The sequence below is a fragment of the Gouania willdenowi genome, chromosome 11 (genome assembly GCF_900634775.1).
Source record: "Gouania willdenowi chromosome 11, fGouWil2.1, whole genome shotgun sequence".
NCBI lineage: Eukaryota > Metazoa > Chordata > Actinopteri > Blenniiformes > Gobiesocidae > Gouania > Gouania willdenowi.
In genome coordinates, this window is record NC_041054.1 from 10,843,290 (window position 1) to 10,855,280 (window position 11,991).

General features: G+C 37.2%; 1 protein-coding gene across 1 annotated transcript in view; it reads left to right on the forward strand.

Annotated features, from left to right (window-relative positions):
• The window catches only part of jarid2b (jumonji and AT-rich interaction domain containing 2b), a 138,775-nt gene that overhangs the window by 107,826 nt on the left and 18,958 nt on the right, over positions 1-11,991 (forward strand). The window contains exons 5-6 of the mRNA XM_028461162.1: positions 3,690-3,911; positions 9,932-10,167. Coding sequence (XP_028316963.1) covers positions 3,690-3,911; positions 9,932-10,167 — 458 coding nt within the window. The remainder of the gene's footprint in view (positions 1-3,689; positions 3,912-9,931; positions 10,168-11,991) is intronic.

The following is an 11,991-nucleotide window of genomic DNA, read 5'->3' on the forward strand; positions in this document are numbered from 1 at the left end:
TGCCGCGGCATCCAATTAGGATTCGTCTTTGGCCAGAATGAGGGAGATGAAAAGTCTGTGCAATTGGGAGTTTGGTTTAAGCCTCGCTGCATGATTTAGAGAAGAAGAAAAACCAAGCTGAAACCATCTATGTGTGGTTATGTTTATTTGGTTTAAATGGCCGTTCTGGGATTCACAGTATTGGAGCATTGGGATAAGCCACTTGTATTAAATCTAGAAGAGTTTTCCCTGAAACTTGCATTTCTATTTGCCACTGGCAGCAACAATGAAGATTTTTCATGACAAACTTGCACACTGAAAATGTTGAAGAAAGTAAAGCCCGTCGGTCAGCTCGCTTCTTGATTGGCCACATTCCATTCCATGTCACAAATCACAGGGTCATGAGGCGGGAATCATGGGCTTTCCTCAGGCTCACACATGAGGAGGTTTGGTCGTAAATATTTACGATTGTGGGACCCCGACTCATTTCAGAGCCGATTATCAGGAAAAATCCACTCTCAACACACCTCAGACCTCAGGATAATCTTATAAAACATAAAATAACCTCTTTCTCAGTGTCTAGAAGTAAAGCAAAGTTGTTAAACCTGACATTTTTAGGTACATTTATTGACATTAGAATGGGTTTCCTTTGTTCTAAAGAGAATATTGAAATTGTGTGCTGCAAATGTAATAATGTATACATTTTAAGAGCAGCAATATTTTTAGGTTTCAAAGTGATTTGTTAAGAATTTGCCACATTTTCAAAAGATTATTATGTTACATTTTGCTAGAATCTCACTAAAACCTCAGAAAATGGCAAAAAATTATGTATTATTAATAAATTGTTATTAATCTAAGATGTGTAAACTGAAAAAATTATTCAGCCCTATTCTTTCAATAAGTCTAATTCAATAATGGGCTTGGCCCAGTTTGAATACACTGTGTTTAATTATTGCCGCTCTGTGTTGTTTCATGCAGACGAGTTTAATTTCATCTCTTCTCTCTTTTTTTAAGAGGATTAGCATGGCTTTAATTGGTGTACTTAACTTTATTTTAATGCCTTTTTAACAGTAAATGGTTTGTAAAAAGTATCACAGTAGTTTAGTCATTAAGGAGTCACAACTGCATGAAGTCATTGGCTTGCGGCTCACAGCCAGATTTATTCAGCTCTTTAACAGAAATCAACATTCATAAGAGCACATTTATACAAGTGTTAAGTGTAATTTTACAGAAAGGAAGATATTAAAGCCTTCTTGGCAGTATCTAGTTCATCTATTTAGCATCTTTTAGAATCATTCGTTAAATCTGTTGGAGAACGGTGGAGTTAAATCAGTGAAATACATTGTGTTTAAATTTATGTTCATTTGAAAATTACAAGCTTCTACTTGTTGCACCCTATAAGTCAACCAAAGCTTCTATGCCCTGTTCTCGCATGCGTTTTTTCTGAACCAGCTGTTTGTGCTCTGATTTATGAGCACCACATTATGAAATTTAATAACATCACTTTGGGCTTTATGACCTTTGGTAGGAACAGTGCGCATACTACATTCAACAAACCGTGGTGACGTTATGGGCTATCCACTGACAAACACCATTTACATCCCAGAGCATGTATTGAACCAAATTCTACAGAGATGATAAAGAGCTTTATTAACGGTGACAGAAATGAGAAAATGCAGGATCTTCAGGTTTTCTTGTCAAACGGTGGAAGCTGATTCAATGTAGTCTTTTATGTAAAAGTTAAAGCGAAAGATCTGGCTTTAGTTCAGCATCAAGGGAGCGGCAAGTCTTTGGGTTTTTATATGAGTAACTCTTTCAATATTAGAAATGTAAGTTTCATATATGTCATGATAAATCTGTCGGCATTAAAGATTTTTTGCTCACTCCGGGGGTTTAGCCTTCAGATGTATCAATCCACTTCCTGATGCTGTATTGCTATATTTAGCCACTGCACCAAGGAGGTAATATTTTCATCCTTCATGTATGTATTTGTTTGTTTGTCTGTTAGCAAGTTTACATTTAAAGTATTTAACTGTTTTGGCAACGTTTTAAGCAAAGATGAACCTTACGCTATAGAAGATTCCATAGAATTTTGAAGGGGATCTGGATCAATATACTGTACTAACTCTGGATCAGTTTCAAAAATCACCCTGACCGATATTTTTAAAATTTGACTCTGTTATGTTGGGTTTATTTCTCGATTATCCCACAGAATTACATTTGGATCAGATCCAGATTGCGCATTTTATCATGATTGTTTGAGAAAATGGGGGTGCCCAAAGATTTGGACCTACTATATGAGATAACTGTGATAACGGAACAGTGAACTGTAAATGTTTGGCAATGAGGACATTTGCCGCTTGCTGGAGGTTTGTGCTCTTTGAGTGCACTTGTTGGACGTTAGCTTGCTAGCACCCCATCGTAGCTGGATCGTAAGACAGGGTTACTTGCTGTCATTATCTGTCATTAGCATGAATAAGGTGTCATGGAAGCTGTCATTAAGTGTCATTCGCTAAATTATGACACCATTGGATCTCTGTTGGCCTTTTTGGGTTAGGTTGAAGGTCTAGCGGGGTTGAGTAGGGTTAGGGTAACAAATGGTTAGGGTTAGGGTAATGAAGGGTTAGGGCAACAAAATGTTAGGGATTAGGGTAATGAAGGGTTAGGGTTAGGGTAACAAATGGTTAAGGTTATGGTAACGAATGGTTAGGGTTAGAGTAACTTTGGGTTAGGGAACCAAAGGTTTGGGTAACGAAGGGTTCGGGTAACAAAGTGTTAGGGTAATGAAGGTTAGGGTTAGGGTAACTTTGGGTTAGGGAACCAAGGGTTAGGGTAACGAAGGGTTAGGGTAACTTTGGGTTAGGGAACCAAGGGTTAGGGTAACGAAGGGTTAGGGTAATTTAAGGTTAGGGTAACAAAAGGTTTGGGTAACGAAGGGTTTGGGTAACAAAGGGTTAGGGTAACAAAGGGTTAGCGTAACGAAGGGTTAGCGTAACGAAGGGTTAGCGTAACGAAGGGTTAGCGTAACGAAGGGTTAGGGTAACGAAGGGTTAGGGTAACGAAGGGTTAGGGTAACGAAGGGTTAGCGTAACGAAGGGTTATGGTAACAAAAGGTTCGGGTCATGAATGGTTAGGGTTAGCGTAATGATGGGTTAGGGTAACGAAGTGTTAGAGGTTTGGGTAATGAACAACACTTAATGACAGCCTTCATGACACCTTTTTCATGCTAAAGCTAATGGCAGGTGTCATGTCGTAATAATGACAGTGTAATGTAAGCCTTTATGTATAAAACTTCAAGTAAAGTGTTACTCATAATTGTAGCCAAAGTAGTAACAGGGCTAAAATTATTCATCGTCCATTTTTTATTGATGAATCGATGGATATTGTAATGATCTGTAAAATAGTTAATGACACCCCATACAACAGTGGGAACTTAGTTCTTAAGTCTTATTATTAGTGTGTGAGTTTAACTGTGTTGTATTGACTGTAGCAGTGGCACCGCCATGTGCAGAGCAGTTTATAAAGCATCAATAGACCACCAGCTGGGATAATACCCATTCATAAAACAGCAACACTACCAACATTATTCTGAAGCCTCTTAGCGATCACTGCTTTTACACTAATGTAATATTAATATTTACTGATGAATATCTACCGCTCTAATGTGTTTATTTTTGATAGCTTGTAACATCCAACCTCTCTGCACTCAGGTTCCTCTGCCTTGCCCAGTAATATGACCTATTTTGGAAGCTCCCAAGAGGAAGACGACCTCGAGGAGGATGAAGAAGAGGTGGAGGACGAGGTGAAGAATGGAGGCGGGATCCACTCACACAGCATTGGTGGCAGCAGCCATGCCTCAGCCTCCTCTTCCTCCTGCCACTCAACGCCACGTAAAGGCAAGCTTCCTGCGAGACAACCACTCAACGGGCATAGTAAGAACAAAAACAAGACCATGTTTATCACCCTAATGTGTGTCTGCTATCCTCACAGTCTGAGACTTTGTCTAACCCTAATGAGAGCAGTTAGTGAGGGTGAGAAATCAAAAAAGAAGTTGAGCAGTGAAAACAATTGTAGAAATCTATGTTATTAGAAAAAGGGGAAAGAGATTTTTGTTTTTTGTGTCAAAGGGTATAAAAAAAGTATGTATTAGATTTTCATTTAAGAATTAAGAATGAAATTTAAGGCATTTTTCTTTCTAAGGGTCAAGAAGGGTTTGAATTATGTTTTATGATAACAGAACAATAGTTTAAATAGTAAAAAAAATTAAAAGGGTGAATTACAACAGCAGAATAGACCCTGGTTTGATCCACAAACCTCTTCATTTACATGAGCAAAAATGGAATAGGATGAAGGGATAAACAAAAATAAATGAAAAAAAAATGGTTGATTTTCATTTTCTTCTAAAAACCAAAAAAATAGCCTGTATTTTCACATGGTGCAACCAGAAGTTGTCATTTTCATAGTAAGAGCGTAAGAGCGCGTATGAAACACTGCTGTGTTTCTGCTTCACTTTTTTGTTTTTAGAAATAGAAAATGAAAATGAAAAGGTTTTTAAAGTTTTATTACTTCTCGACATTGATTTTCAATAAATTTAAATAAAAAATGTAAATGTTAAATAAAAAATATTTAATTCAAAATGTTAATATTCAGATATATTTCTTTAAGATTTAATTAAAATCTTTGCTTTTTCATTTTTAGTTTTTGCTTTTTTCATTAAAAAAATATTATTATAGTTTTTTTGTTTTAACTTTTAAATTTTCCTTTTTAATTTTTAGTTTTTGCTTTTAATTTGTACTTTTTAATTTTTGCTTTTTATTTCTACATTCAAATTTTTACTTAATCTTTAATTAAAATATTTACTATTTAATTTTGAATTAACATTTTGAATTCAATTCTAAAAAAAATTGTACTTATTTAATGGAAAAATTATATTTAATTAAAATTTTGCTTTTACTGTTACTTGTTTTGTCTTACTTGTTTTTTTTCCTTTTTATTACTTTTTATTTTACTTTTGTTTTGCATTACCATTACATTTACGGGAAATCCATTGACCAAAACATCACTGACCAGCGTAGCTGGAAGTGAACCATGTGAGTGGTTTTCTAAGATTGCTGTCCTGTTTCCACTGATGGAGAAATGGGCCGAGTCACATGGGACACTAGTGAAGTGCATCCACTCTTTTCACCCCAATTAACACTCAGCTTACTAAGTCCTAACAAGGTGTTAATGTGCACTGTGCAACAGCTGGCCTGGGCCCGCAGCTCACATACTCAATACAGTTACAGCATACACATTAGACACAGTCTCTGGGGTGGCCAGACGACAACAAATGCACACACACACACACACACACACACACACGCACACACACACACACACACACACACACACACACACACACACAGGCTGGGTATTTAGTGAGCTGCTGCGTGCACAGTTTATCTTATCCATGTTTTCTTTTCGGGAGAGGAAATTAAACTCATTTACATAGCAATGTATTCACACAGGCAGTGCAGATTTATATTTGAGCATTGATTGATCAATAAGATGAGTTAAATTAACATTAGCTCTCTTTTACTGACTTAAGGAGTTGCAGATGTAGCTTCCAGCTGGCAGCCATGATGTTAGGAAAGTCATGACTAAACTTTTAATGTATTTTATACAAAGTTTCTCCTTTGTAGCCTCAGTGCTCTCTCGTTTGTTGTAAAAGTCAACACTTTTAGTGTATTTCCACCACATACAGTAATACTCTATTCAACTTTACACAGCTTTTCCATTTCTGATGCTGAAGCACAATAATTGGTCAATGGTTTTTCAACGTCTCGATTTCCTGGACCCTACAGTCATTTTTGGTGTTACCACGCTATAGAAATGCACTATTGACATAGTTATTTTTTTACTGATCTTGAAAGAAGAGCAGAGAAATGACACAAAACAAACACAGTCCAACCATTCTCTAACTTTACCGTCATTCATTGGAAGTATCTTCATTTGCATTGGCAGCTTTAAACACTGACTGCACAATGCACATATTTGTATAAAAAGCACGAACAATGGCCTAAAGTAGCCTGTTTGAACAGATCCAGGCTTGCTGCGTGCATGAGGACAACTCATTCTCCCTTCTTATCTCCTATACAAGCACTGTTTGTAAAGCAGCTTGGCGCCGTCACTGTGATATGCTGAATAAACAGATAAGAGGGAAACAGAAAGACATACTTTATAGGAGATAATAGAGATGTTGAGGTTAAGGACATTGAAACTGCCACTTGTGTACACACACCTAAAGGTGTGCACATACAGTCAGGTGTAGGTCATCGCTCCTATGCTGACAGATGAGAATGGAAACACGCAGTCCTTGAACGTGACTCTGTACCCTTTGTTCTTTGGTTATTCTGTTTTAAAGCCAAATCAAAATAACAACTTAACAGTGTGGTTATTTAGTTTCACTGACTTGAAACCAAAGCAGAAATACAGAGCTTTGTGTTTTAAGCTTTTTCTCGCTGACAAAAGAAAGAACCGATACATAAATAAAAAAAAAATATATATATATAGATGTTACGAAAAGCATGCACATGATATGTGATTAAAGGAACCAGAGGTGGTGTAGCAAATCTGCTGGTGCTCCTTGTTTCTTGTGATCAAATTCCATGCGTGTTGCTGTGTAATTGGTTTTGCAAAAGTGTCAAATGGTAGAAGTTCTGTTTATTTGAATACTATTTGGACCGTAACACCATAAAACAAAACGTAAACGTGAGCAGCTTTTTACGAGCTCAAACATCCACAGACTGCATGAAAACAAGAGCAGTAGCAAAAAACTGCTGAAATACAATCTAAACAGAGACCTTGTCCAAGACCTGTGAAGGGAAACCAAGTGCAGTGGACTTCAGTTGTCGCTCCAATTTCCCCGTAAATATCCAAATATTTCACAAACAGAGCAAGATTTTTTTTTTTTAATCAGAAAAAATCCACTTATCTGGTTTTTGATGTTTTTGTATTTCTGTTTTGGTTTTAAGTCAGTAAAACAAAATAACCACACTGTTTATTTGTTATGTTGATTTGGTTTTGAAATGGAATAACCAAAGAATGCAGGGTGCACGGATTACGCTATAATGTGCGGCATTGTGGTTACATAGGCTTAGAATGGAGCTGCAGAGAAGAAAGCAATCAGAACAATGGAAAACAGAATTAGTGAAGGAGAGATACATTTAACCACAGGAGGTAAAGACAGACAGTGCATTGTACCCTATTCGCCAGCACCCCATTGCCCTTACACACTCTCTCTCCTTTCTCTCGGCCTGGTGCCATGTTGACACAGCTAAATTAAAGAGCTTTTATTGGTCTCAGTGTATGTTTTGCTCACCTCTCAAAATGCCAGGATTTCTCTACTTTTCATTGAGCTCAGGGACCGCAGACACTCTGTGGTCATGAATGGATAAATGCATGCTGTATAACAAACCCACAGACACAGACACACCCACTTTTCCAGGCAGCGCTATACGTACCCCCTTATAGTTCAGCGCTGCACATATACTTGGTAATGCCCCAGGTGTTTGCGCTGTGGTTCATTTTATGCCTCGCTGAAAACTTTTTATTGCACCTCATTAAAAGCTTAAGAGTGAGCCATTGATGGTGGATGTTAATTGCCTCACTTCTGTTTGGCCTATTTACCGTCGTCTGTCCTCCATATTGAACAGGATCATTGATATTTAGTATAAAGACGTTTTCATGCTCACTTTAATTCATGCATAGTTTGCTGATTGGGTGCTACACGTATGCCAAACGCGTGTCATCTTGATGTTTAGCAGGTTTTCCACTGGGGTTGGTCATGGATTGGTCTCAAGAGATCTTTCTGTAGGTTTCTGTAGAGTGGTGACACTGTAGGTCCTTTACTTTTCCCCAATAGCCCACAATAACAACTTTCCACAGTGTCTTGGTAGATTTATTTTTTATAGCCCTTCATTTTCTCTCTCAACAGATGCACATTCATACTTGTGTGGTTAATGTTTGAGTCTCCAATGCAACCAAGATAAAAAACCTTTCCCTCTGAAACCTTAGTGCCTACATATTAAGTTAAATTTGTCAGTTTTAAAAAGTTTCAGATGGTTTAAATTAGTGTTAATGTTGACAGTAAGGATGTAACGATTAATCGTAAGGCAGTTAAAAATCGATTCATAGGTATCACGATTCACATCGATACTTTGAAAATTGAATCGCAGTACTTTTTTTAAACAGCAGAGGGCGCTCTATATTTATCCCTTCTCTTGTCCAGCAGTGTACCGGCAGGCGGAATCTGCTACTATTTTCTTTTTGGCCGCATTCTACGCTTACATGTTAATGTTACATGTTAATAAATTATTCCTTGCTCCTTTAGCACCGAAAGAATATCTGTAATATTACGTGAATATCTGTAAAAGTCACGTTTTTCTATTAGCCCTGTCTGCTAGCATAGCATCTCTTCTTCACTGCTACATTAGCTGCATGCCAACCGACCACTGGGTTACCAGCGCCCTCTGCTGGTTTAAACAAATATTTGACGTAAATCAGTGCAATGACGTTTTTTTTTCTTTAAAAGTCCAATTGTTAAGGCATAAAATACATTTTCAGTTGCACTAAAAAAAAAAAAGAAGTATTATGCAGTTTTGTATTGTTTATTATAGAACCAGAATTGAAATTAATAAGCTTCTTCTTCATTTGTATTATTCCTTTATTTATTTCATTCAAGATTTATTTTTAGTTAAATTGCATTGTTTTGAATAGTTTATCAAGGGATTCTTTTGACAATTAAAAATAAAAGGAAAATAGTACAGTATTTTCTATTTTTTTCCCCCAAAAAAGAAAGGAATATTTTTCAGTCATCATTTGTCTACAGTCCCATTTTGTAAAATAAATCGTGAGAGAATCGTATCGTGAACCCAGTATCGTGAATCGAATCGTATCGAGAGTTGAGTGAATCGTTACATCCCTAGTTGACAGCAAATCTAACTTCAGTTTTAGTCAAAATTTAGTCATCTGGACAATTTTTGTTGTTGTGTAATTTCAGTCAACTAAATTACATTGATATTTTAGCTGACGAAACCTGATATGGGATGTGATTAATATTTGTAAATATAGACAAAGAGATTTGATTGGTCATTGCAGAAGAACACATGATCAGCTGAATTCTGGATAGATTTCGTCCCGTGACGAAATTATTGTTTGTATTTATTGGTCGACGAAAATATAAATATATTTTGATATAGTTTTCTTTCTCATGTATTTTCTTTAAATTAGTGATACTAGGAGTTGTCATTCAAAACAAATTAAGTCTGAAAAATATGATTAAAATCCTTTGTCAACAAAATTAATACTGGTTTAAATTGTAGTGCATGTATTTTCCATCTCCGGTTTTCATCCACACTAAATGCATGTAATTTTGTTTGAAAATGTGATTATCTAAACCGTTTATCAACATTGCATGTCAGCGTTTAGTAAAATTACTCATCTGAGCATTTATACAGGGGAGAACAAAGGATTTTTTTAATTTATCTTTATATTTTCATGTTTTTATATTTTTCTGTGGCTTCTTGGAGTCCTTTTGTACTTTGTTCTTGTTTTTTGTATTTTTCAAATATTCTTTCAGTTGGAATAAGCATTATAGCCCACTTAATAAACAGCGTGAGTCAAATCAGAAAATACACAAATAGGCCTGTTTTTTTTATTCAACATACAAAATCACAACAAGCCCCCAAAAAATGAATTTACACTTAAGTTCATCCTGATGTGTTAGTTGTTAGGAAAGCATCTGCATCCCAAACCAACACATCATAGTGTTTGGAAACCAAATAGTTTTTGGCAAGAAAAATACATATTTTAAAAACTGTTTAGGAACCAATTTGCTCTGAATTTAGGCTGTTCCAAATTCCAATTAAAAAAAAAAAAGCTTTGACTCACTTTTCTTTTACTTCCTTTCCAGTTTTCCACAACCACAGTAAAGCGGGGACCAGGGAGAGTCCAAGGCCCAAGGCAGGGACTCACGGCAGGGATTTACCTGCTCCCCTTCCACCGCCCCCACCGTCACCACTACTGAGGGAGCGCAGTGAGCGAGCCGAAGCACGGGAGCTTGTGAGGGAGCAGCAGGCTTTGGCCAGGAGTCGAGCCTCCACCAACGGGTTGCCACAGAGAAGAGCTGCAGAGGAGCTGCGTAAGCAGGTACAGTTTGGACCTCTAGCCTCATTGACTTAGGGCTTTGGTAACCGTGATGTTAGCAGAATGTCTGTAGATCAGGGGTCACAATACGGTGCCCGCCGGTAGCCCGCATGGACCATGTGAGGTGCCCTCAGGCCTGTTCTAACAGCAGCACTACTCACCAATTAACTCCATCTAAAAATGATAAATGACCAGGCTTCAAACTCACAAAGATAAAGTCAGATGACAGATGTAGTCAGAGCCTTAGTAGAGTTAAATACTGCTGCACTTGATACATTTTTGTTTTAAATGAACTGTCCTTAAATGTTTATTTTCACTGAAACACTGAGAAAAATGTGTTCAAGTAATGCAGATACATTTTCATTAAAAATGCTGCAGATTTAATGTTTAGATTTTGATGTTTTTTTTCTTAAGAACAAATAAATAAATAAATAAAATTTTAAAAAAGTAAGTGGATTTTTGTAAAATGTTACATAATTGTTAAATTGTAAGAACAGGCTTTGGTTGGTAAAATACTAGTTAGTGGCTAGTAAAATAGGAACATGATGATTCCCAATGAAATGTTTCAGGAGTGGTCATTTGAAAATGAAACAATGGCATAAATTAAAGAGAAATAAATTGTTTCATGTTGAAACGTAAGTATTTCCTAACTTTTTAAGTAGATGCAAAGTTGTTCGTCATTATCTTTCCCTTTAAATGAAGCGAAACTGGGAAATTGTAGTGGTATTTCTCTGTGTATCAAACTGGTAGCCCTTCAGATTATTCAGTAACTTTGAAGTACGTTTTCAGAAAGATTGGTGACCCCTGCTGCAGATATCTGCAGACATGTTTAAAGTTTTCTACCATTTAAAATATGGGCATTGTTTTGCAGCCCAATGATAAATAATATTACAGAAATGAACAACCACTGACATAAAACATGATACAGATGAACATCCTCTAAGAAAACAAGGTGATGGCCAAAGTGTTGGTGGACAGATTCATGTCCTGGGTCACATCAATGTTAAATGGTTTGAGTTGAGCTTTCTGGGTCTTTCTAGTCTTTCTAGTCTCACTCTCAGACTTTGTTTTCATTCCTGCTTTCCTCCATTGCCTTTCCTTCTTTACACTCACATGTTACTCTTCTTTCTTTGCGTACAGCTCCTCATTATTTCCCCCTCTTCTCCTCTCTACCTCCCCTCCCACAATTGTGTCTGCGAGAGTAATGATTGTGTTTTGGCCTGCCGTGACTGCAGCTATATTTAGTCATGTTGGCCAGAGGCTGTAAAATCCTGCCTTCCTTTTCCATGGCACTTAGCAGGATGTAGAAGCAGGATGAGAAGGGCTGAAGATGGCCTGTGTCAGAAAACTGTCCACGCTCTGATCACATTAGCTAATTAAAACTGCTTCTGCTGGGGCTCACCATTACCATGTCAACTTTTCACACTTCTGCTGCTTTTATTCTTTGTTTCCTCTCCCACTTATCCATTGGCATTGGTGTTCTTTTAAATGCCACTCTCTTCTTGCTGTGCCTTGTTGCTGCTGTTGATGCACTCTTGCCGATGCCGACGCAGACATGTGCTCAGGTTTTTAAAGTGGCTGCTAAAGCCCACAATGGACCTCAGTGAAACTGACTGCCTGCCAAGGCAAACTTGAGCCTCATTTAGCCACCAGTCTTTGTTCTACAGCTCTTCTGACACTCTGCTTTCTCTTTCGCACGGCACGCTGCTAGCACCTAACGTGGATCTTTTCTTTTGACTTTTTTCTTTAAGTGTGTGTGTGTTCCCCTTATTGCTCATTCAACCTCTCTCTAGCTGGGTTTCCATTACCCTTGGAAATGCCCAAAAT